The 26,403-nt window shown below is 37.7% G+C and overlaps 1 protein-coding gene across 1 annotated transcript; it reads left to right on the forward strand.

Moving 5' to 3' along the window:
- Positions 1-528: 528 nt before the first annotated feature.
- On the forward strand, positions 529-25,927 carry LOC127629280 (carbohydrate sulfotransferase 11-like). The gene is made up of 3 exons (XM_052106442.1): positions 529-961; positions 21,267-21,349; positions 25,068-25,927. Exons 1-3 carry the CDS (start codon positions 868-870, stop codon positions 25,911-25,913), a joined length of 1,023 nt encoding a protein of 340 aa, XP_051962402.1. The 5' UTR covers positions 529-867; the 3' UTR covers positions 25,914-25,927.
- Positions 25,928-26,403: the final 476 nt, after the last annotated feature.

The raw sequence follows: 26,403 nt of genomic DNA on the forward strand, positions 1-26,403 counted from the left end.
CACTAAACACAAATTCACACACATTTCCACCTTGCTACAATATAAAACATAAGTCCTCAAATTAACCCAACAGCCTTTACTATAGTTTACGGTGAAGTAGGGAGCAATCAGTGACATTTTTCCTGCTTCCCACTAGATGTCACTAAAATCATATTATTTGTCGCAGTTAAGGACGTGCGTGTGTGTGTGTGTGTGCGTGCGCGCACATAGGCCTATATACATTTAAATTATCACACTGTAAAATCGGTGTATGAGATTTTAAAATGGGCTAAAGTTAGCTATTCTTCTTTGAAGACACTTTCATTCCGAAAAGACTGGTTCACCCCAAAACGCTTAAGAGTACTTTGCTTTATTGACTCACTAAGTGATGTTACTAAATGCATGAGTTGTGCGTTCGAATCTCAAAGAAGGGTTCCAATTGTGACGCCACTATTATGGCCCCCTGGGGTGTGACGTCATAGTCGAAACTTTGATACAATGCCCTCCATGTTTAGGGGAAGTAGTTGAGATCCATTGACAACATCAACATGTGACGTACGGAGACAGAAGAAGACGTGTATGATCAATGGAATTTATGCGTAATTTACGTGATATTGAAAAGGACGACTCGTATTTTTATTTTTTTTTTACTTATTTCTTTTTTTTTTATGAGGGGTGAATGGTTCGTCCAACTTGGGACGAGTGGGTATTTTGGATGAAAGTATGTTTCGGGTGTAGTTGTTTGGATCGCAAGTGTTTTTTTGTTTCTGTCTAAAATGAGGAAGCCGCAGTAAATACGCTTCTAGGATTCTTCCTCGGCGACAAAAGCCCTTCTCGGACCTCTGTCGCCGGGCGAGAGTCGGGCATCGTCCGTATTGTAGAATCAGAATGATAAAGCCGAAAGTGAGTCGGATGTTGCTGGCGACATGCGTCGGATCGTTTTTCATTCTCATCTTGTACATCCAGAACATCTCAAGATCAGGTAAGTTTTACCAACAAACTTCTTTAAACTGAAAGCTTTAATCTAAGTTTTTCCAATGATCTCACACTATATTCGTCATATGGGCTGGAAAGTCACTACATATCTTTCAAAACTGCTTTCCCCATATAACTAGCCTAAACTAAGATGGTTTAAACTGGTCTCCCTACTTTGTAAAACTGGTGCTCAGCAGATTTGTGCTGGTCTCCCAGTCTGACCAGCTAAAAAGTCCCCAAAACCCCAACCTTCTTTCAATCAGTTGAAATTTATAAAAGGGAAGATTCTTAGATCATTTATTTCACAAGCCAACAGTAGATTTGCAGATCAGGCTGTTTATTTATTTTTTATTATTTTGTAACGACACATGGCCATATCCTAAATTAATTCTTATTAATTCTAACATCACCAAACTTAATTGCCCCCAGTGACTACATGTATATAATAAAAAGTCGTCCATCCTGTGGTTTCTCACAGGTCTGAACATCTTAAATGTCTGGGGTCAGTATTTACGGCCAAGGAGAAGTTATGTGATTCAGTTAGATTAAGGCTATTCAATGTTGTTATGCAACATTCTGACCTGTTAACTGGAAGTTTGTTGGTTCGAACTCCAACAGGGTAGATACATGAACTTCCACCCTTGTGCACTGGTGAACTTTGGAATAGTTCACCAGAAGATGAAAATGTGCTTATCATTTACTCACCCTCATGCCATCCCAGATGTGTAAGACTTTTTCCTTCTGCAGAACACAAATGCAGATTTTTAGAAGAATATCCATGCAATGCAAGTGAATGGTGAACAGAAATTGGAAGTTTCAAGAAGCATATAATGGCAGCATAAAAGCTGACCAAAAGACACAATGGTTTAATCCATGTCTTTAGAAGTGATATGATAGGTGTGGGTGAAAAACTGATCAACATTTTAGTCCTTTTTTACTATAAATATCCACTTACTATAAATATCCACTTCCATATTCTTCTTTTAGTTTTTTTGGCACCCACATTCTTTGTGCATATTGCCACCTACTGTTCAGAGCTGGTCAAAGGTGGAGATTTCTATTAAACCAAATTTATATCATGGTTTAAACCACTGGAGTTGCATAGATTCATTTTATGCTGCCTTCATGTGCTTTTTGGAGCTTCAAATTTTCTGGCCACCATTGTTGAGCTATTCCCAATTATGGTTGGTTGTATTTTGTTATTTACATTTAGCATAGCATTTTTCCCTGTTGTCCGTGATCCTATCAGATAGGGCTGGGCGATATGGCAAAAAATATTATCATGATATTCTTTTTCATATAATTCGATATCGATATTTATCACGATATTGAAACACATTGCACATTTTTTGAATTTCCAAAAAAGAAGAGAAAACAAAACCCTAAAAAGTCTAAATAGTCTTTACAAAACTGCATTGGAGGCCCAGACACCGCCAATGCAGTGGTGTCTGAGGGATCTTCTAAGAAAATATTACAATATTTTATAGAGTTTATCAATTGAGTGCAGTTGGATATGAATGATCTGTTCATTTTTAATCACATTGAAGGTATATATATATATATATATATATATATATATATATTGTGGCTTCGAATGAAATGCAAGAGTCATATGAACTACTTTAATTGTGTTTAAATGGTTATGTCATTTTTTGAGCTTGACAGTAACTAATATGACTAACACACAGTATCGGATTTGGATTGGACTCGTCGGACTGATGCCCGATCCGTTTAAAAATGTCAATATCGGATCGGTGCATCCCTAGTTTAAAGCTGCTTCAAGCTCGGTGAGATCAGAGAATGACAGCTTTGAGCAATGAAAGTGGAATTGAAACTTCCATTTGACAAGCTTAGGTATAGTAGATAAAGTTTACCAGCACAGTCCAATGTGAACATGCATTTATAGTAAGTGGATATTTATAGTAAAAAAGGACTAAAATGTTGATCAGTATTAGCAGTTCCTCTGACATACTAAAAAGGGCATCAGACTGTCCTCAGAGTGAACATGTGGACTTGAGCCTGTTTAGAACAGCGAGGGAACAAAAAAAGGCTGTTCAAACCCGCTGGGAACAAAGCAGGCAGAGAGAAAAACTGCCCAAGGAATGTTTGGAAAACCCCCACTGGTAAACTCTGGGGCATTCCAAAACCTTTTAAACCATTCCTCTGATGCCCACGAATGCATCTCCTTGAAGGAGGTTAGTGTGAGATAGAGGCATGAGATTAGAGAAGAAGGGGGAATGAAAGGTCAGTGGCTTTGGCGTGCACCTCAAAGTTATGGGACAGATCTTGTGGAGACATTTCCACCACACCAAACACCCCCCCAAATTTATTTTGATTATTTTTAAGTTACTGTACTTTTTAACTCACATCGATAAAAGTGTCAGTGAAAAGCATGCTTGAGATTAAAATACAGGATGACAAGGTGAATTTTTATTGGACATCATTTCCAATCAAGCTGTAATTATGCTAAATTGTGCTGAAATTAATTGATGCTATTAAATTGGTATGTGCCCTTTTATTTATTTCAAAAATATTAATAATGTAATTGCCATCATCGTCATTTGCACAACTGAATTTTATTCGAATGTTTCATCGAGACTTTATTTTGTAGAAGTGACTGAAGTGCAAATGAGGGGATACTTGTAGGCTGATTCCTTTCTAGTGTATTATAGATAAAAGACTTTGTGAGACCTCGAAGTGATAGCCAATCTCTCTCTTTTTTATTTTTCAACAAAACCTCAACTCTCTTTCTCTATGCTCAGAGGACACAGACTAAAGCCAACATCTGGGAATACAAATAGTTTTGCTGAAAGTTTTATTATATAGGCAAGATTGTAAGGATTTAGACAGCCTTTTTTTTTTTACTAATTAAATGAGTAATCCACTTCCCCTGACTCAATTTGGCCCCTTTGAACTACTCTTGCCTTGACTTGTTAGGGTAGAGAATAAAGCTCTATGGTACATACTGCTCAAAATATTTCAGGATGTGACCCTTGAGAGTGCTGCTTCCAGAGGCAATTAGCTTGTCTATGACGTAAATGCCATTTGTTTCTTACCATGTGCTTTAACCAGATAGTTTCATGCATTGCAATTGATGTGTGCAATTTAAAATGCTCAGGAATGCATCTTTCTCTTTTCTCATTAGTTCTTGATCTAGTCTGTTCTTCAGGTGTTGACAATGTTTGTGTGCAGGGTCTTGAAGTTGCATGATCATATACTTATTGATTTTAGTTTCACCCTCCCACTCTCGGAACCTAAAATGAAAACCACAATACCTATCACAACCTGAAATCCATAAATGCTTCTAATTTATCTGCTGCTATATCTGTCTCCTCTCTACCATCCTCTATCAAACTTTCAGGTCCAGATGAAATTCTCTCAGTTTATAATGAAACTATCTCTATTGTACTAGATTTCCTCACCCCGCTTAAGACTAGAACTGTTCCCTCAACTCATTCCTCCTCATGGTACACCCCTAAGCTCTGAGGAATGAAAGTTAAGGCCAGGCGTCTTGAACGATTTCACAAGAAGACTTGCTTTTATGTTCATGCTACTGCTTTCTCAGTTCATATGTTACAATACAAATCAGCTCTTAACACTACATGCTCTACCTACCTATCCACGTTCATTAGTAAATCCCAAGTGCAAACCCAGAACACATTTCTCTAAGATTAACAAACTTATCAAACCTCCACCTTCTTCTCTTACTGGCTCTAAAGACTTATGTGAATCTTTGCAAACCTTTTTCCTAGATAAAATTGATAATATTTATCAGGCTTTCTCTCCCTCTGCTGTCTCAGAATTTACACCTTTAGTCTACCCCATCATGGCCTCTTCACCTGCCAACACATCCTTGGTTGAACATCTGATTGATAAATCAAAGTATTCCTCCTGCCAGCTTGATCCATTACCAACACATCTCCTTATAAACTGCTTGTCTACTCTCATTTCATCGATCACCAACATGATTAACAGGTCTCTTGCTCACTCCAGTACTCAAAAAGCCAGGTCTTGAAAACACAGTCTTGAGTCATTTTAGGCCTATATTCAACCTTCCTAATCTAGCTAAGGTATTCTAAAAAGTGGCCGCTGCTCAGTTACAGTCTAACTTGGAAAAATAGAATTTGCATTAACCTTTTCAATCAGGTTTCCACCCCCTCCACAGTACAGAGACATCAATTTTTAAGAGTAGTTACCTCCTCCTCCCAACAGACTCTGGTGCCCTCATCCTCCTAGTCCTATTAGATCTGAGTGCAGCTTTTGATGCTGTTTGCCATTCCGTACTGTTTACTTGCCTGCTATTTGCTATTGGTATTACTGGTACAGCCTTTCAGTGGCTAACTTCATATCTCTGTGACAGGCATTAATTCATCAGTATTAACAAGCACAAATCTTGCCCTATCACTGTTTCACGTGGTGTACCTCAAGGATCGGTTCTTGATCCGCTTCTTTTTCTAATCTATATGCTTACGCTAGGCCAGATCATTCATTGCCATGGTTTTAGTTTTCACAGTTATGCTGATGACACACAAATCTACATAGCCTCCCAGTACAAATCTGTTCTTGCACCCATTCCCATAACTGTTTGCCTCCAAGATCTTAAAGTCTGGATGGCAGCAAACTTTTTAAAATTGAACACTGACAAAACCGAAATGTTGTTAGCTTGCCCAAAATCCCTGGTCTCTTCCCATCATGACTGTTTCATCGATATTGATGGAGTCCTGGTTAGACCTTCACCCATTATATCAATTGTCGGCGGCTGTGGCTCGGGTAGAGCGGGTTATCCACTGTTCGCAGGGTTGGTGGTTCGATTCCCGGCCCACACGACTCCACATGCCAAGTGTCCTTGGGCAAGACACAGAACCCCAAGTTGCTCCCAATGGCAGACTAGCACCTTGCATGGAAGCTCTGCCGTCATTGGTGGTTGAATGTGTGGGTGAATGGGTGAATGAGACTGAGTGTAAAACGCTTTGAAAACCACTAAGGTTAAAAAGGTGCTATATAAGTGCAGACCATTTACCATATATGAAACCTGGGAGTGTTATTTGACCCACACAGTGTTTTGAAGCCCATGTCAACTAACTTGTTAAATTCTTTCACAATATTGACGACCTACATTCTGCGCTTAATTTTAAAGATGCTGAAACTGTCATCCATGCATTTATAACCTTTCGTTAGATTGCACGTTCGCAGGTTTACCCACAAAAGCACTTCACGGCTTACAACTTGTGCAAAATTCTGCTGCTCATGCTCCCACACTTAACAAGAAATCAGCTCACATCACTCCTTCATAAACTGCACTGGCTCCCAATTGCATACACTTCAAAATTCTTGTTTTAGTCTTTAAGGCCTTTCATGGATTAGCGCTCTCAAATTTGACAGAACTAATGCACCCTTATGTTCCCATCAGCACTCTTAGATCTTGTGCTGGAAACTTGCTTGTCATACTTAAGTTTTGACATCTACTTTTGGTGGTAGGGCTTTCAGTATTATTGCACCAAAGATTTGGTACAAATTGCCCCAAAACCTTTGTGAATCTACATTGCTCCAGACCTGTAAGACTGAATTAGAAACAAAATTATTTAAAGTATGTTTTTCTATCATGTTGTTCATCGTACAGCTATTACCTCTGTATTATATTGTCTCCATTTGAATGTTTTGATATGGTATGCCTGTTAGATTGCTTACTTCCTTTAAACAACTTTGATATGTTGATCTCTGTTTTTGCCTATATTTTGTGAAGCATCCTTGGGGTCTTGAAAGGCGCTATATAAATAAAAAATATTATTATTATTATATTAATATTCTATCACAAAGAGACAATACCAAAACACACCCTTTCAGTGGCCACAGGGTCACACTTAGCAGATGCTTAAGTTAAGCTAAACATTGAGGAAGGTCAGATACAGATCGCTGCTTACTCTGAGCCTTTGTGTATTGAGTCAAAGTAGTTCAAATGAAAAGAGCTGAAACAAGCGATCTTAATTGTAGCCCTCAGTGGGTGTCTTGGCTTAATACAGCAATAATGAGTAATATCCTTCAAATGGCTTTTCTGTTTGTCTATGTGCTTTCTTCACAAAACCATCTGGTAACCATCCTCATTTGTTAGCATGTCTTGAATTTATTCAGGGGTTTGTGCGATAAAGTTCAGCATATGAGAGTTGCAAGATTACTGAATCTTGCAATTTCCCACTTCTGCTGATATTCATCATTTTATGTGAAGTGAACATCTAAAATACTGTATAAACAGTACAACGAATAAATATATAGCTGTTTGTCCATGAGAAACATATGGTGGTCTTTCCTTTTCTGGACGTGCCCAATGAGTCAGAGCAGAGATTAGATGCTCGACTTGACCACAAGTGAGCTTTTGTCAAAATCCCTTAGACCATTCCCAGTAAAGTTGAGGGTTAATGCTTGGCCCTCAGCTGTATTAGAGTCACATCTGCTGTCTAAGCAAAACTGTGGTAAATTTGGAGCTAAGGTCCCAACATATAATGACTCAACCTGCGTCCGAATATCCATACTTCCCTACTATAAAGTATTCCAAAAACAGTTTGCCAGTGGAGTAGTATGTCCTAATCCATAGTAATCTTAAAACAGTAAGTGAGAAATGCCCGGGTGACCTACTACTACCGGCAGGTATCCGAAGTGTAGATCGGTTGAACAATTTCCTATCCCACAATGCATCAGGATCTGAGGAGTCATCACGTTCAAACGCTGGATTTAAAACAAATGGCAGAGAAATGTGGGGTGGAAGACTGTTTTCAATAGCAAGTGCTGAATACACAAAGAACGTTTCTCATTGTGCTTAAATGGCGCTTGTTAGACCGAACTTGAGTGGACTATTTTCATTTTTGTTGTTGTCAAGCCAAATATTCTGGTCACGGGACCATGCCTATATTCCCGGATGTTAGAATTCTATTCATACTGCCTCTCGCATACCTAAAGAGCATACTGTTTTACCAGGCGAGAAGTGTGTTTCTCATCAAATACAGTATCTACTGTGACAATACGTGGTTATTGACTCATAAATTAAATAATAAATAGTAGGGCTCTCGATTTAACACGTTAATTCAGTGCGATTAATTTTATAAAAAATAACGCGGTAAATACATTTACGCAATTAATCGCAATGCCCCCGGACCGTAATAAAAAAGATTCCTGAGAAACGCAAGCTTGTAGTACCACCTGTTTACTCCAGAGGGCAGTAAGTTAAACTTCAGTCTGTCTGATGCAGGTGTAAATTGACGGGTCCTTAAACAAGCCCTCAAAATAAATCTCAAACTGATTGACAAATTCACTTGTGAAATGGATTGCTGTGAACTCATGCCAATGATTGACTTGTGATCAATAATATGGTAGTAAACAATACATTGTATTCTAAAGCTGATTTTTGTATTGTCTTATAAATTATTAACTTTTCTGCCACAAGAATGTAATGCATTTTAATTATCTGAATATCTTATATATATATCGAATACCATCAGTTTCTGTTCTCATGTGTGCAGCAGAGGTAAAACTGCTGACTTCCCCAAAAATCACACAATATTTTTTCTTGTTAAGTTTGACAGAGGCCGCCCGTTTAAACTTGCCAGTCAGACGTTTTACTGAACTAACTTAAAGTTTGCTCTGGTAAAAATGTGCATTTAAGGGTAATAGTAAAATGATTGTAGTTAGTCTTGATTGTGTGTTACTATAGGCTTAATGGTTAAATGGTTTCTATAATATATCAGAAATGCAAGATTTGCAGAAATGCTGAATTAGCAGAATTTCCATAATATGCCTGACTTCATTCTAGTGGGATTTTTATTTTTCTGCAGAGCACACATTCATATTTTTATAAGAATATCTCAGCTCTGTAGATCCATACAATGCAAGTGAATGGTGACCAAAATTTGAAGCTCCAAAAAAATACAATAAAGGCAGCATAAATGTAATTAAGATGAGTCCAGTGGTTTAATCTATATCTTCCACATCTTGTCAATGCAGTCTCTAGGTACGATCATGATATCAAGCTTGATTACACTTCCTTGTGTTTGATGCATGCCCAGGTAGAATTAGTTATATTTTTGTCAATTCTCACCCAAAATCGATTTGATCACTTCAGAAAACATGGATTAAAACCTTGGAGTCATATGGATTACTTTTATGCTGCCTTTTAGTTCTTTTTATAGCTTAAAAGTTTTGGTCACCATTCACTTGCATTATATACACCTACAGGACAGAGATATTCTTCAAAAAATCTTTGTTTGTGTTCTGCAGAAGAAAGAAATATCTGAGATGGATTTAAAATGGATATTAGCGATTTTGCTTACATTTTTAAGTAGAAATGTCTTAACATTTAGCATTCAGATCAAATAATGAATCAAGAAGAAGATTGTGGTTAATACTTTAGGTTAATTTGTCACACTGGAAATGGAAGGACAAGTCAAGCGCATTGTGTGGAGTAGTGGTGGCGTAGTGGGCTAAAGCACATAACTGGTAATCAGAAGGTTGCTGGTTCGATCCCCACAGCCACCACCATTGTGCCCTTAAGCAAGGCACTTAACTCCAGGTTGCTCCAGGGGGATTGTCCCTGTAATAATTGCACTTTAAGTCCCTTTGGATAAACGCATCTGCCAAATGTAAATGCACTGAACTTTCTTACAGAACTGTCCGCAACATACATGCTACATACTGCAGAAATAGTTACAGTGGTATGGTAGTATGCTCTTGCTTGCCAATGTCACACTTCATGTGTGCAAACTAAGTTCCCCAGGAGTTGTTACTATTCAAACTCGACAAGTTTGTCTCTAAAACATTGGTAACCGGACAGGAAAGTTTATGAAGACCGTTACACCATATGTAAAACTGCTTTTGATCCTTGAAAATTGCGTTGCATTATGCACTGGATTCGTCCAGTAATACAGCCTAAATTACAAACATAAATAGTTTACACTTTGTAAAATAGGGCATTTCTGATTTCACAAGACTGCATCAACCATAAATCCCTAGTTTTTGGGGCAAACCACCCCGTACACACTTATTCATGTGCATTTAAATGGATAGTCCACCTAAAAATGTAAATTGTCATTATTTACTCATGTTGTTGTCTCAAAAATTTTCACAGATTAAAACGTATACTTCCTGCTGTCAAAAACCTCTTTCTGATTGGACCATCCAGGCACATGTGTTTGCTATAGCATCTTCAGCCATTGCTGGTTTTGTCTAGGCATTATATTACCTATAAAATGACAACTCTGGGAGCTTCACCGCTCTACAGCGGCAGTTTCCCAACAGTCCCGTTTTATATTTTATGAGGAACTGAGTGCAAGATGCTTTTGATTTATTGTGCTTGAGAAAGGGAAGGGCACTGGGCAGCACCAGGACAACTCTTCTGATCGGTCTTCCTTTCGGACATCCCATGCCCAATGAAACTGGACCAAGACTGGAAATGTAGTTTAGAAGGAAAGTGTGTGATTTCTGCACAACTAGCACCACAAAATGTAACTGTGAAACAAACAAATAGATAGTCCTGCCCCAAACTCATGCCATTGGTTAAGCCAATGTTGCTATGTCGGGCTGGTCAGGATGTTCAAACAAAGAGTTATGTTTTGATAGCACCATCGAGTCAGTCTTTATACTTGGAGGGGAAGACAACTATGAATGCCTCACTTATTGTTTTCTCTGCATATTAAACTGGGATGGGAGAAATTAATTTAACATCAATAGAAAATACACACTTCACCTTTTAAGCAATAGGATCAACTCTTTGGATGGCTATTACACTTAATCCAGATTAGAACAAATAAATCACGCTAGGTGACTATAGGTGAAATGGATTGCATGTTCGGCTGACATGTTTTCAGATATTCCCTAAAGAGAAAATGCTTGAGGGTTACAGAATTTAGCATTTGGTCTTTTGTGTTGATAATTTTTTCACTTTTGACTGGACTCCTTGTAATAAACGGAGGGAAACTTCCAGTCTAAAATGGAATTTTAGGATTTGGGATGAACAGTCACGGCTCTGTGTTAGTCAGGGATAGAGTGACACCCTCACACTGTGTCTCTGAGGAGAAAAAGAGAGAAAAGCCCAGCCTTTCTTCTCCTTCTCATATCATATGCAGCCTCCCATACCGTTCGACATCTCCCTCTCTTCTTAAAAGTTCATCTGTAGCTATGAGAGTAAGGTTCATGCTATGAATGGAATACTGTATAGTACGCTGTGCCACTGTGAGTGGACGTAACTCTATCCAAATCTCTGATTAAGCACATTCCTCATTCTGCAATGAGTTTTGCTTTGTCACATTAAGATGCACATGGGAGTTCTGCTTCCTCTAGTTTTCATAGGGCAGAAAAGTAAATGATTGCTATAGTGAGATAACCTATTCCCTTCTGCCCTAAGAACAATAGGGTAATTGTATCTTCTTTGTGCTATTAAGACATTCACCCCAGGGACAAAATATGGCAATATGTCTATGCATAAAAAACTAAAAGTGAAAACAAAATAGAATTTTGGGTCTTGGTAAGCATTAATTAGTAATCCAGCACAAGCATTTCATTCAATTTTTAATTGTAAATCACATTCTTAAAGGAATATTCCAGGTTCAATATAAGTCAAGTTGAATCAGCATTTGAGGCATTATGTTAATTACAAAAAATAATAAAAATATAATAATAATAATGCAATATGTAAACAATATTATGTTAACATGATTTTAGTGTGATAAAATCACTTGCTAACCTTTTTCTGTTTAAAGGTATATACAATTTTACAACTTGTTGCCATGACGACGTATGAGTGAACGAGTCGAAATGCGGTAATCAACGTTATGCCACAAATGCTGTCGATTGAGTTTAACTTCATTACTATTGAACCCGGAAAATTACTTTAAAGAAATAGCTCACCCAAAAATGAAAATGCAGTCATTCCAAACCCAAATGCTGTTATTATTCTGTGGAAAGTTTGAGCAAGTTATTAATGATAGAATTAAAATTTTTGGCCAAACTGTTCCTTTAACCTTGTTAACATTTTTATGTTGACATTGTTTTGGGAACAAAATTAGCCTCTTTTTCAATTATGTTATGCTGCTTTTGACTGTTTATCTTTTTAATATTTTGAAAGAATTAAGTTTGTTTGTTCCTCACTCCAAAAATCTGTTTCTTTCATTGCTTGTCTTAACAACATCTCAAACATCCAGAATTACTTTTTGACATACGCAGGTATAAATAAATATTCTGTTACAACATATTCTGAATAAGGTGTTTACATGACAAAAATACAGATTAATTCAGGCATACAGTATGTCATTGACTTTATTTGGATTTGTACTTACCTGAAAACTGGCTTAGTTGGAATATGACAAATGACACACTCGGAATATGACCAAATTCCGGGTTAATATGTCGCACTGCAATAGCATAGAGAATAGTGAAATAATCAAGCCCTACCTTGGACAAAAAGTCTAAACATAAACTGTTAAACTGTTTTTTATTGAGATGTCAGAGACAATAAACATTGGATTTATTCTTGAAATGTGAACACAAATTTCACTAAGTTCTACGGTAGTATGATCTATACCCACCCAATTTTGCTAGTTGCTGCTTGCAGTTATATTTAAAAATGTGGTTTTCTAGAAAAGCTGTTTGGATCAACAAGTAAGAGTCAAGAGTGTGTGATGTGTAGGTTTATTATACAAACATTAATTTTAAATGAATAAAGTCTGACATCTTGGCTTCACTTATGACTGATCTACTTATTCTGATGGGATTAATGATGCATCCAATTTTTCTCTACATCGAGTATTCCAGTAAGTGCAAGCTCTCGTGCATACGTTTCCATTGTTTGTTTTTTTGTGATTTTATGTTGTCAGCATTTCCTGGTAACTTCAATCATTGGAATATGTTTCCATGTATCGCAGCCTAATTATATGAAGACTGTAGAGGTGAGAACACCTGCAGAGAAGACAGTTGAAGACCGTTGAGTCAATAAATCATTTGATTTCAGGATTAAAACAAAACTTGCAAGCCACAGTGCAAAACAAAGACTCTCCACTTGAGCCCGAGCAGAATTCGATTAGTAAAGCGAGCAGTTGCAGGACAGCAGGAGGGGCTTCCTGTCCATTTCCTTGCAAACTTTTGATAAAGCCCACTGATTTGTGCGTTGTCCTTTGTAGACCCCCACAAGCCAACATAAATGGTCACAAGCCTGTGAAGCAATCCTTCAAATAACCTTTGTTGTTGCCGCCTGGCCTTAGTTGACTTGAGGAGCCCCACTCTAGTGCATACTAACACGTTTTAAAAGGGGCCTCATCGTTGCTCACCTTTGGAAACTGTTTAGTGCTCTTTGTAAAACTAGTAGTTTTGGATTGTTTCAAGAAACTCATGTCTTGCCATTTAGTTTTAGTCACTTTACCCTTTTTCATTGCAAAAATGATGGCTTTTTTCAAACAGGTTTCATGAACACTCTCCCTGTCAGTCATTGGTTGTTCAAACATTGGTTGAACCAATATTGAGTGTTAGGCTGTCTTTTCTGTCTGTCTTTGATTCTCTGCTGATGACTCAGTTTATTTTCCTGTAAACAACTGATAGAGTTGTAAGAGGAAGTTCACTGTCATTCACATCATTTTGTGGTTGTGAGTCAGGGAGCCCATAACGGTCTCTTCCGTTTTGAAGACTTCCTTTTACAAATGATTTTCATCTGATGATTATGATTAGGAGTGTCGTACAGAGAACACTTGCGAAAGAAATTTGCGATGACAACTCTGATATGTTTATACTTGGAACAGTGTTTCCCAGACATTTTTTTTTTACTGAACTCTGATGACCTAAATCAGGGGTGCTCACAGTTTTATGACATGAGATCTACTATTCCATAATGCTATAACAGTAAGATCTAATATAACTATTTAAATATACGTTGTGGGCAGTGTTGTCACGATACCAACATTGGTCGGAACCAATGCTAGTGAAATTGGATGATTCTCGATGCAAAAGCTAATAGTAAGACTCATTTGTTAATTGGGTAAACATTGTTTAAAGTTCTCAAGTAATTATTCAAGACAAGGAAACAGTCTGTAATAAAATAAGAACAAAGAAACAAATGAAGAAAACATTGCATAATATTTCTAACAGCAGTATCAAATATTCAAGTAAACATTCTTTCAATCTCGTGGATTACAGGTCTTCTCTGTATGATTACAATACGTTAATATTTTATTTTAAAGCTGCTAAAGTTATCCAGCCAAGAGCAGTAAATGGTTTTCTTGTTATTGTTGTTATTAATTACAGACAGTGGCAGGTCTATCAGGCTGCATTTACATTAATGCACAGATCCGATATTTTTATACAAATCAGCTTTTTATTTTTAAGTTTACGCTTACTTCAGACATAAATTACAGTGTTTCTTTCAATAACTCACCAGGACAGGCATTTTGAGTTGTATTTGACCATCACACTGAATTGTATCGGCATTACCATGAGAGTTCTCACAACACACACAAAAAGAAGCCATCTGTCAGACAGTGCGCGAGGGGCTAGTTTCCGAAACGTGATTGCTTGAGAATATAAATGACTCTTCCATCCCATCCTACGTTTCGGAAACATATTGAATGATTCAGGAAAGCGCTACCTGATTGGTTGGAGAAATTATAGCCCTAGCCCCTAGCCCTAATCGTAACCTTAACCAGTCATGTAGAGCTTTCCTCATAATTATGTATGAGTCTTGCCTGCCATCCTACGTTTCGGAAATCCACCCACGTAGGAGCCGAAATGAGGAAATAAAAAGTCATCTTTAAGAATTTTGTTATTCGTCGTTCCACCATCCAGGTACAGTAAAGACCAAAAGACAGGGAAAGTAATTTGGTGCTTCTTTGTGTTGGTACGACAAGGCGCCGCTCATTTGCAGACCACAGGCTTCTGGTGGGAAAGTAGTTCTGCAGGAATGATTGTAGGTAAGCTGGAGCAGATCCAGTGACTGTTCTGTATGCCAGCATCAGAGCCTTGAACTTGATTCGTACAGCAACCGGCAGCCAGTGTAGTGAGACACGGAGGGGTGTAACATGCGCTCTCTTAGGTTTGCTTATGCTGCAGCATTCTGGATCATTTGCAAAGGCATAATTGCACACGTAGGAAGGCTGGCTATAAGAGCATTGCAGTAATCTAGTCTAGATATGACAAGCAACTCAACAAGGAGTTGTGTGGCATGACCAGAGAGGAATATTCCAGATGTTGTAGAGTGAAAATCTACATGATTGGGCTGTTTTTGAGATGTGGTCGATGAAATTGAGTTGGTTAAATTGGATAATTAAAAAAAAAAAGTTATGTATTTAATTTAATTCAGCATTGACACTTGTATCACAAACTTGTAAAATCATGCTTTCAGTATATTTAAAAATAGGTAACACTTTACCAAAAGTTTGTATTTAACTCTTTCCCCGCCAAACACGGAATTTTCCGTGTTTTGTGAAAAAACGCTTCCCCGCCAAACACGGAATTTTCCGGGTTTCCGTGTTTTAGGTGTTATACGGTAAGGAAGACCCCCTTTTGAAAGAGTACGCAACTCTTTGATCAAAGAAACAGACTGCGATCGTCTCAAACATGAAGTGGAGTATGAGAAGCTCAAAATATCAGACATAAACATGCCTTTTTCTCAGCTTTTTGTCTGAAATGTTGTTTTTTGACAAAACCTACCTCTGTTCAAGTCGCAATAAAAAAAGAACAAATGAAGATAAAATAAAATCGTTTTTTTTTTGCCTAAAAGCAGAGGCCCAGATCTTTATTTTGATATATAGCATCTTCATATATTCATGGAAGAAAATATTCTGCGGGCCATTAAAGTTTAGCGAAAATCGTCAAAAACCCTGGCGGTGGCTGGCAACTTTTTTTTAAAAACGCTGGCGGGGAAAGAGTTAACATTAGTTAATAGGGCTGCAACTAATGATTGTTTTGATAATCGATTAATCTAACGATTATTAGAACGATTATTCTGTGATTGTTGCAACTGTTAATCATTAGCTCTTAACCTATTATTCAGCTTGTGCCCCGACATAAAAGGTTGTATTAAACATACTTACTAACAATAAAGAGGACCTCTAAATGACATTCACTGAATTAAAGGGGGAAAAATGACTTTTAAGTTTAATTCCATAAAGAAATTCACTGCAAAAAAATCCTATTGTTATCAAGTGTTTTTGTCTTGTTTTCCATTTATAAATGTCTAAACATCCTTAAAACAAGATACATTTACTTGAGAAGCACTTGGTTATACTTCGGTGAGTGCAGTAAAGACAAAATATACTTATATTCAAGATCTATTCTCTAAAAGCAAGTCGAAATATCTTATATGCTGCTTCTCAGGTGAATGCATCTTTTTTTAAAGGATTTTTATATATTTAAATATATTTGTATTTTTTATATTATATTCAACATTCTCAGATAACAATTTTTTTCAGCAGTATAACTGCTAAAGTAAATGTACTTTTTTGAAGGAGTTTTAGATATTTATATTGGAAAACAAGCCAAAACAAAAACTAATAAAAAATGTATTTTGTTGCAGTGTATAATGGGGTGAAGACTGCCTCCCTTACCTTTCTGTTCACATCATTCCATCTTTAACTCACAAAAAAACAAACTCTCTCTTATTAATAAAGCTGCATTTACATGATAAGAAAAGCACAGTGATACATATATTATGATTCAATAAATCGTGAGCCATCACGTTATAATCTAGCTGCAGCAAGTGCATGTGCTTGAGGGACGAGCGTCCCGTGATAAAGTGTGTATCAGCCAGATGCAGTTTCAACCTCTCTCCCTTAGATCGGACATTCGCACAACTCAAGAGGTGCTGACTGCACAGAGAAATGCTAGTTTTGGAGTTTGTAGTTATTTACACGACTTGCTTCCATGTTATTTGAACTTTATTAAAGCTATAACGCATTAAATATAACTGCATTAAAGATGTTACGCGGGTGTTTCATTTAAAGACGCTCGACATGCAAGTTTTGCTTCAGTGGAGCGGCAGCTCTGGCTCTGCTTGTTCCACACCGAGAGTGCTTCTGTATTTACATACTTTTTATGTTTGCATTATAATTTTTATAATACTTTGCGATCTACATCACCTGAAGCTGTTTGGAAAGATTAGATTGCATCTGGACTGTGAGCTGTGTAATTCTTCCTTTCCTCAGTCAGACGAGAGCTACAATGCTGCTCTCATGCATCATCATTAGAGTTAAATGTTGCGTTAAATGAGATCAAACGACTATTCAACAATTCAAATTTTGTCTACAATTTTTTATTGTCGGCGTTGTGGATAACATCAACTAATTGTTTCAGCCCTATTAGTTAATTACATTACTTTACATGAACCAACAATGAACAATTATATTTTCATAATGTAACAATGACCAAGATTAATAAATGTACTAATTCAGTACATGACAATAAAGTTGTCACAGTGGTAAAAAATAGAACTCTTCTCAAAATCTATAAAACACAAGTGACAAGTTCTTAGAAATGTAATCTTTGTGTCATGTTTGGTTTCGTAAATAATATATACATATATACTTAGTGTGTGTGTGTGTGTGTGTGTGTGTGTGCATATATATATATATATATTTTACAGTTGAAGTCAAAAGTTTACATACACTTAAGTTGAATGCATTTAAAAAAAAATTTTAACCACTCCACAGATTTCATATTAGCAAACTATAGTTTTGGAAAGTAATTTAGGGCATCTACTTTGTGCATGACATGTAATTTTTCCAACAATTGTCTACAAACAGATCGTTTCAGTTTTAATTGACTATATCACAATTCCAGTGGGTCAGAAGTTTACATACACTTAGTTAACTGTGCCATTAAGCATCTTGGAAAATTCCAGAAAATTATGTCAATCCTTTAGGCAGTTATCCAATTAGCTTCTGATAGGATGTGTACAGATTTGGCAGTGTGCCTGTGGATATATGTTAAGGCCTACCTTCAATCTCAGTGCCTCTTTGCTTGACATCAAGGGAAAATCAAAAGAAATCAGCCAAGACCTCCACAAGTCTGGTTCATCCTTGGGATCAATTTCCAAATGCCTGAAGGTGCCACGTTCATCTGTGCAAACAATAGTATGCAAGTATAAACACCATTGGACCACGCGGCCATCATATCGCTCAGGAAGGAGTCGCATTCTGTCTCCTAGAGATTAACGTAGTTTGGTGTAAAAAGTGCAAATCAATCCCAGAACAACAGCAAAGGACCTTGTGAAGTTGCTGGAGGAAACAGATAGACAAGTATCTATATCCACAGTAAAACGAGCCATCACAAAGCCCTAACCTCAATTTGTGGGCAGAACTGACAAAGCATGTGCAAGCAAACAGGCCTCCAAACCTGACTCAGTTACACTAGTTTTGTCTGGAGGAATGGGCCAATATTCCAGCAACTTATTGTGAGAAGCTTGTGGAAGGCTACTTAAAACATATGACCCAAGTTGAAACAATTTAAAGGCAATGCTACCAAATACTAAAAACATTGTATGTAATCTTCTGACCCACTGGGAATGTGATGAAAGTAATAAATGCTGAATAAATCATTCCCTCTTCTGTTATTCTGATATTACACACTCTTAAAATAATGTAGTGATCCTAACTGACCTAAGACAGGGAATGTTTTCTATGATTAAATGTCAGGAATTGTGAAAAACTGAGTTTAAATGTATTTGGCTAAGGTGTTTGTAAACTTCTGACTTCAAATGTGTGTGTGTGTGTATATATATATATACTTTTTTCAAGCCCCAGATTTTTTTTTTTTTTTTTTCAAAATTACTTTGAACTCAAAAGTGAAAACATAGTGGAGGTGTATTCAAGTAAAGGTTTTGTGAGGATTGCATTTTAATGTATTATTGAATAATTTAATGGATCTGGAAAAAAACTGAGCTTCACGTCATTACAAGTGACTTACAAATGTGGAATACAGCAGAAGTATTTGTCCTAAGGAGGCAATAATAAGAGAAGTGCTAAAATGCACAGTTTCATATTTCTCAGAAAAGTAAATAGGAAGATAAGAGGCTTTGGTGTAAGAATTATTTTTTTATTCTTTGGGAAAAAGGAAGATTGTCTCTTATGTGAATATATGTCTTACAGTCTTAATTTGTTTTTAATACTGCTGTGCATTGTTTTATTTTCTCATTCATTTAAGTCTATTTTATTCTTTGTTTTATGTTTTATTTCTTGTAAAACACTGTGTAAACACTATTTTAAATGGTGTAGTGTAAATAAAGCTTTACTTGAACCAAATAGTTCATATATATTTACTTGAAATATATTCACATTTATGAAGAACAGGGGCCGTGGTGCCAGAGCTAGCCAGTGTTCTTGTTCATTGAGCTTTGGTGCTCATACAAGTGATGCAAATTCAAGGATGGCCTGCTATATGTTTCGGTTGCACATTTTAAGAAACGTTCTTAAAGTTCAACAGTTGTTAATGTTATCGAATGAAAACAAATTAAACATTAACAAAATCAATAATAAAGTGAACAGCTTGAAACTCAGAAAAAACATTCAAACTTGAAAACGTTAACGTCTGAGAAAATATGATGTACTGTACTTTAGAAGAAAATGTCAAAACATGAAACGGCTACCAAAGTATGTGCATACTGTAAGTAAATAAATAAATACACTTGATTAATGCAAGTATTGATATTTTCATCTTAATATATTTTAAGTTTAGTGTACTATTAATGTATTCAGTGTGTTTGATATGAATTTGTGAGTCTAAACGTGCATCCTCTCCAGTTATTGTCGGTATGGATGATACAGGGAGACCGGTGGATCAACAATGCTTGTTGTCATGTTGTACTTTAAATCAGTATCACAGTAAACACAGTGTTCATCTATACAGAAACACTCAAGGAAGTGATGGATGCACGTAAATGGTCCCATTCATACACCAATGGCGGCAGAGCTGCCATAGAAGGCGCTAGCCTGCCATTGGGAGCAACTTGGGGTTCAATGTCTTGCCCAAGGACACTTCGGCATGTGGAGTCGTGTGGGCCGGGATTCAAACCACCAATCCTGCGATTAGTGGCTGACCCGCTCTACCAACTGAGCCACAGCCGCCCAACAAACATGTCTGTTTTATATTCTGATGCTAAAGGCCCTCTAAAGGCGGATGAATGAATAACCAGTCTATTCATCTACAAATATGTTTTGCTGGATTAGTTAAATCTTTGCTGTCTTATATTCATGTCATATATCTATCTGTCCATTTGAATATTGAATGTATAGGAAAGGCTGGAGAAGACATCAGCGCCTGCTAATATAGCAAAGATTTAGGTCTGTATATGTACTCAACCCCTTCCTCATTTCCATGTCTCTGTCCCTAACGTCTTCATCTGTGTGGTTCCAAGATCTTCTATTCCTTCTGTTTTCTGCATATGGTTCCTTTTATGATTCATTAAACCTACTTATCTCTGTTTTACTAGGTCTTTACTCTTTTTATCATGGTTGTCCACTCCCCTACTTTGTCCTTTCAGTGTCCAGATTACTAGCTTGCACTCTTCTCTCTCTCTCTCAGCAGTATCCCTTTGACTTAGTTGGCACATGTGCAAAACCAATCACTTGCGTTCGCCGGCAAGTAAGGGCCCCAACTGAGACGTGCATCGAGACTGAACCGGGGTGTGTATATGTGTGTTTGTGATGGGTGGGAAGGGGAGTAAAGGGGGAAATGACTTGGACTGAGGAGAACATACTGTTCCTTTAGAGAATGTAAATGTGAGGGAGGGAATTTATGGCTGATCAGCGAGGTGCAGGAGTCAGAGAAGGCAGTAATTGTGGACGAGACTGAAGCTTGCAGGTCCTTCATATGCTCGGAGTTACCAACTCTAAACTTTTATTGCTCAATAACGTGATCATTCAGACAGAACGCTTTGATCTCTGCTCCCACCACACAAGGTCAAAAGACTTTTAACCCCAAAGAAATCTGAGTTTTCTGAAGTTAATTTTTTTTATGTAAACGTAAGTGGTCCAAAACGGCTAGGGTGTTGTGGGTGGTTGCTAGGATGTTGCTTTGCAGTCTCTAACTTGTCCTGAGGGTTTTATAAACATTTTTATCTTTTGTACATTGGTATGTGGTGTCCAGGGTGTTTATTGTGGTTGCTGGGGGGGTGCACATACTAGCCCAAGTCAGAAGAGTCCACCCCTTAAGATGGGAGTTCTGGTTATAGATATGCATCAGGTCCTTCAATATCAGTGTATGGATTTATTTTATTTATTAATTTTTTTTCTTTTAGAACTGTTGTCATTATCCATTGCCATTTCTTATTCTTTGCATTTATGCTTTGTTTGCAGCTTCAGAACAGCTTTCGGGTGGAAACAGTTTCCCAGTTAAATCAAGACGAAGTCCTTTGCAGACACTACAAGTAAATGATCAGGTGAGAATTTCATTAGCCAAAAGCGCACAAATATTGACCATGGAAAATGTGTTCTACAATTAAATAAGACACCGTGAAGTTGGCAACATGTTTAAAGGTAATTTTGTAGTTTGAATGATTGGATGGTTAACAGAGGGCCGAGTGTGGGGGGGGAGTCGCAAGTTCGAATCCAGAGTGTGCTGAGTGACTCCAGCCAGGTTTCCTAAGCAACCAAAATGTCCCGGTTGCTACGGAGGGTAGAGTCACATGGGGTAACCTCCTTGTGGTCGCGATTAGGGGTTCTCGCTCTCAATGGGGTGTGTGGTAAGTTGTGTGTGGATCGCGGAGAGTAACATGAGCCTCCACGTGCTGTGAGTCTCCACAGTGTCATGCACGTCAAGCCACGTGATGAGATGTGCGGATTGACGGTCTCAGAAGCAGAGGCAAATGAGACTTGTCCTTTGCCACTCGGATTGAGGTGAGTAACCGTGCCACCAAGAGGACCTACTAAGTAGTGGGAATTGGGCATTCCAAATTGGGAGAAAAGGGGATATATATATATATATATAATATAATCTTTTTTTTTTAAACAGAGGACCTAGTGCTTTCCATGGCTCTCCGGTGTTGAAGCAACTGATTTTAACAGCAGGGGAAGTTGAATTGCTAAAAAACAGCCTCACATTCCTCAACCAGCTCACTTTATTCACCATTAACACCTTACACCATCATAATTTCACAAAGACACACAAACCAACTGACAAAACTAAATGAAACACACTACAGCTATGCAGTAACAGGGATTCTATACTGAATTCACAGAACTAACTCCGAGGAGCATTTTATATTTACAAGTATCTCACAAAAAGCTTTTAGTCTGATCAAAATTATAAACAAGCCAGAATGTTGAAAAGGAACAAGTGAGACATTGTATAACTTATCCTAGCCTCGTTTTCTTAAATTGTAAAACATTTTAAGGACAAAACAATTGATAAGGCATAAACCTAACAGTGCAGCATTTTCAAATACAATTTTTTTTTGTCAAATTATTGCTTTAAATGTCTCTGTGAAAAGTATAGATAAGATCCTTCCAGTTTAATCACTACCAGCTCATCAAATCCTTTTGTATTCTTTCCAATCTCAAAGCTATCTGCTTCCCTCAGGCAAAACGTTACCCTCGCATAACCGCCATGTGTCCCATGGGCCCTGTCCCAAATGGCACCCTACTCCCTTGTGGTAGTCCACACGTTAAGCAAGTGCAGACTTATGGGTCATTAGTCAGCAAGTCCATGAGGGTACATGGGTTGTAACAGTTTACATTTGTGACTTCAATCAGATTTTTGTATATTAAATTTTTCTTATAAATAAAATGTTTACAAATTATTATTAGAAAAAGTATTGACATTGATAGGGTGAAGGAACACACTTTTAATACATTCTTGAATATTTGTTTTATTAAATAATTCCAAGCAAGACACTGACAATAAAGCATTACAAGATTTAATCATTAACCTCTGAAATACAAAGAGCACATATAAAAACAATAACAAAACCCCATCTTTTTAAAATATTAATTGAACAAGTAAACATGACTCCGACACATGGATGGTTGCATAAAGGTGCTTAAAGTGATAGTTCACCCAAAATTTTACTTCTCTCATCATTTACTCACCCTTATGCCTCAAAGTTAAAGTGGAGATTTAAAGTAAAAAGGGTTTAAGTATTCTTTTGTTTCTCACCCATATCTATTATATTGCTTCTGAAGATGTGGATTTAACCACTGGCGGCTTAAGATTACTTCTATGTTTCCTTTATGTGATTTTTGGAGCTACAAAGGTCTGATCACCATTCACATGCAGTGCATGGGCATACTGAGATATTTTTCTAAAAATCTTTGTTTGTGTTCTCAGACAACGCCTATGAGGGCAAGTAAATTATAAGAGAATTTTCATTTTTTTGGTAAACTATCCCTTTAAAACATTCAAAAATAAAGAAAGGAGACCATACGTCTCACACACACTGACGTAGATCTAAAAAAAAAAAAGATTTATATTCACAGCCACACTTCTTTAGGTATATTGCTAGCTAAGTGCAGGAATGTCTCATGTCTTCATATTTTAGAGACTTGCAATAGTAGTAAAATCCTCTTTTAAACAACAATAGCAACGGTTTAGTTTATGAATGCATAAAAGAAAACTTCAATAGAAACTGAAAATGAGTGATTCCATCTCTGATTTCTAAACCAATTATAAACATCACATTAAAAAGTGAACCTATTTACACAAGAAAAGTAAGGAATACGTCATTGACTATCAGAAAAAAAACAATTATTAAAATCAATATTAAATCTGCATTTAACATCACCTTGTCTTCCATGATTTTTCCTCCATCACGAAAAACCAGTCTGCTGTGATTGGTCATGACAGCAGGGACTGTTGGGTTGTAGACCACTGTGACGCTCCAATGCGGGCTTAGCCAAAGAGCCCATCGAAGGCACAAAGGAGGCGCTGAGTCGTGAGCACCCTTATGAGCGCTAAAATGTCAAATGGGAGACCCTACGGCCCTTTGGACTTTGCGGGAACGCGCAAATGAAGGCCTCAAGACCGCAAGTCCACATCAAGTATGCTATTTGGGACAGGGCCATGGTTTAACACAAATTTGCCTTGAACAGAGCAACTGTCCTATCACATAATGTCACACAAATACATGTGTCTGCATGTACTGCAGTATGGGGTTCCCATTATTGCACATTTCTGAAAGCCTCCATTTGGTTTCAGCCACGTTTCAGTAGATTAGAGATGTAGAGTAGAGATGATCTGTACATAAAGTTCCTTCTTTTTCAGTTTTGATGTAGGGATGGGCATATTGGTCATTTTGTCTACTTGAAAACATGGATACATCATTGTGGGGTATTTTTGCTCTGTTGGTCTATCTACATATGCATCAAATAGACAAAATTTGTCAGACCACAATTCATTACACAATGCAAGTACTTATTGCATTCTCAACTTTACCACAAGGGCCACAATAGCAAGATTAGAATGAACAGTCTGTTTCTAAAGTAAGTTTTGTCTTTCACGTCAACTAGAGTAATGGTTCGAAGAGAATATTGCTGGGTAGATATGTTAAGGTCAATATATTTAGCAACTTGCCAGAATAATAACACATCCAATTTAATGGCTCAGATGTCTAAAGGTAACTTGCCAGGTAACTTGAGTGTTTTTTTTCTGCCACAGTAACGCTATAACACAAGTTAAGCATGTTCAGCCGGACCGTACTTTGGCAATGCGATGGCCAAGCACTTGCATATTCATTCATCTATTTGCATAAACCATGTTTCGGCCTTAAAGATTTGGGCTGCATAGTAAACAATTATGGCACAACCTATCACAAAAGTAAAAATCAGACCCCCTTTTGTTAAACAGTTCATTAATGTTGACCGAAGTGAAATAATTTGAAGATATAAAGCTAATTCTAATTCTTCTATTTGAAGATAGTTACATAATTGTTTTCATGATCGATCATTGCGGTCACTTGCAAGGACTCTGGTACCTGTGCCCATCCCTATTTCTGTGTTTATTCCATTGTATAGTGCGCACTGTACTATCAGTCAATGCAAGAACTGTTTTTCTTCTGTTCCATGTATAATACATTCTCTAACCTCTCCATTTTCACTTCTTCTTTCTCACATTCCTTCATATCTCTCTTCTATACCATTCCTCCCTGTCCTCATATTCTCCAGCTGGAGCAGTCTGCAGTGCAGACCACACTGCAGGGACGTCGGGAACTCCTGGAGGAAACTTGCCATATGCATACTCATAAAAGACGTGTACTCAGCCCTGAGGATCTTCGGCACCTCATAGTGGACGATAAACACAAGTTGCTATACTGCTATGTCCCCAAAGTGGCATGCACCAACTGGAAGCGTGTGATGATGGTGCTAACGGGTGACAGCCGCTATCGTGAGCCACTTGCTATTCCAGCCAACGAGGCTCACGTGGCGGGCAACTTGCGTTCGCTCTCGGAGTATTCCACGGCTGAGATCAACAAGCGCCTACGTACATATTTGAAGTTCATCTTTGTTCGTGAGCCCTTTGAGAGACTTGTCTCTGCCTACCGGAACAAATTCACTCGTAGCTACAACACAGCATTCCATAAACGGTACGGTACCAAAATCATCCGCAGACATCGGGTGGACCCCCAACCCCAGGCGCTGGAAAAAGGCAACGATGTATCTTTTGAGGAGTTTGTGTATTATTTAGTAGACCCCCAGACTCAGACAGAAGAACCTTTTAATGAGCACTGGGAGAGGGTTCACTCTCTTTGCCACCCTTGCTTGATCCATTACGACGTGGTGGGAAAATATGAGACGCTTGAGCAAGATTCACGCTATATTCTAAAGCTAGCAGGTGCTGACGGAGAGGTCAAATTCCCGACCACCTCCAAGAGCACCAGGACCACAGGAGACATGGCCGCCAAGTTCTTCGACAACATCAGTCCATTTTACCAGAAGAAGCTATTCAGCCTCTACCGAATGGACTTCTTATTGTTTAACTACTCTGTGCCAGCATACTTGAAGTTGAGATGAGAGTTTGCACAACAGGTTTCTACATGTTTTCATCTGCACACGGATTTTTGTCTTGAGTGCATTAACAATTAAATTTCACTCTTCTGTCTGGATTTGAGTGAACTGTCTGAGGGAACCAGATGAACCTTAAATGTGGCGTTACCCTCACTCCCTTGAGGCAAAATTCAGCACTGTAAAGAGATTACAGCTGGCAGGGTTGTTACATCCCATGAAAGTTCACAAAATACTGTCTGTAATTCCTTTGGCTTCAGTAAATGAAGACCGAGCTCCAAGTATGTGCCTTTGTCCTTCTGAATGTTGATAAGTGAAGCGGGATTCTTCATCAACAGACAAATGCTATGAACGTTTTGCCTCTTTCAATCTTCACCACCCAAATGATATTTATGGTATTTTGTAGATTATTTATTGTCAAAAGCGGTATTTTTGCTCTTGAACCATAACCAGCAAATCCTTGACTTTAATCTTGATGAAATTCCTTACGGAACGTAAT

Source organism: Xyrauchen texanus, chromosome 35, assembly GCF_025860055.1.
Source record: "Xyrauchen texanus isolate HMW12.3.18 chromosome 35, RBS_HiC_50CHRs, whole genome shotgun sequence".
Taxonomy (NCBI): Eukaryota; Metazoa; Chordata; class Actinopteri; order Cypriniformes; family Catostomidae; genus Xyrauchen; species Xyrauchen texanus.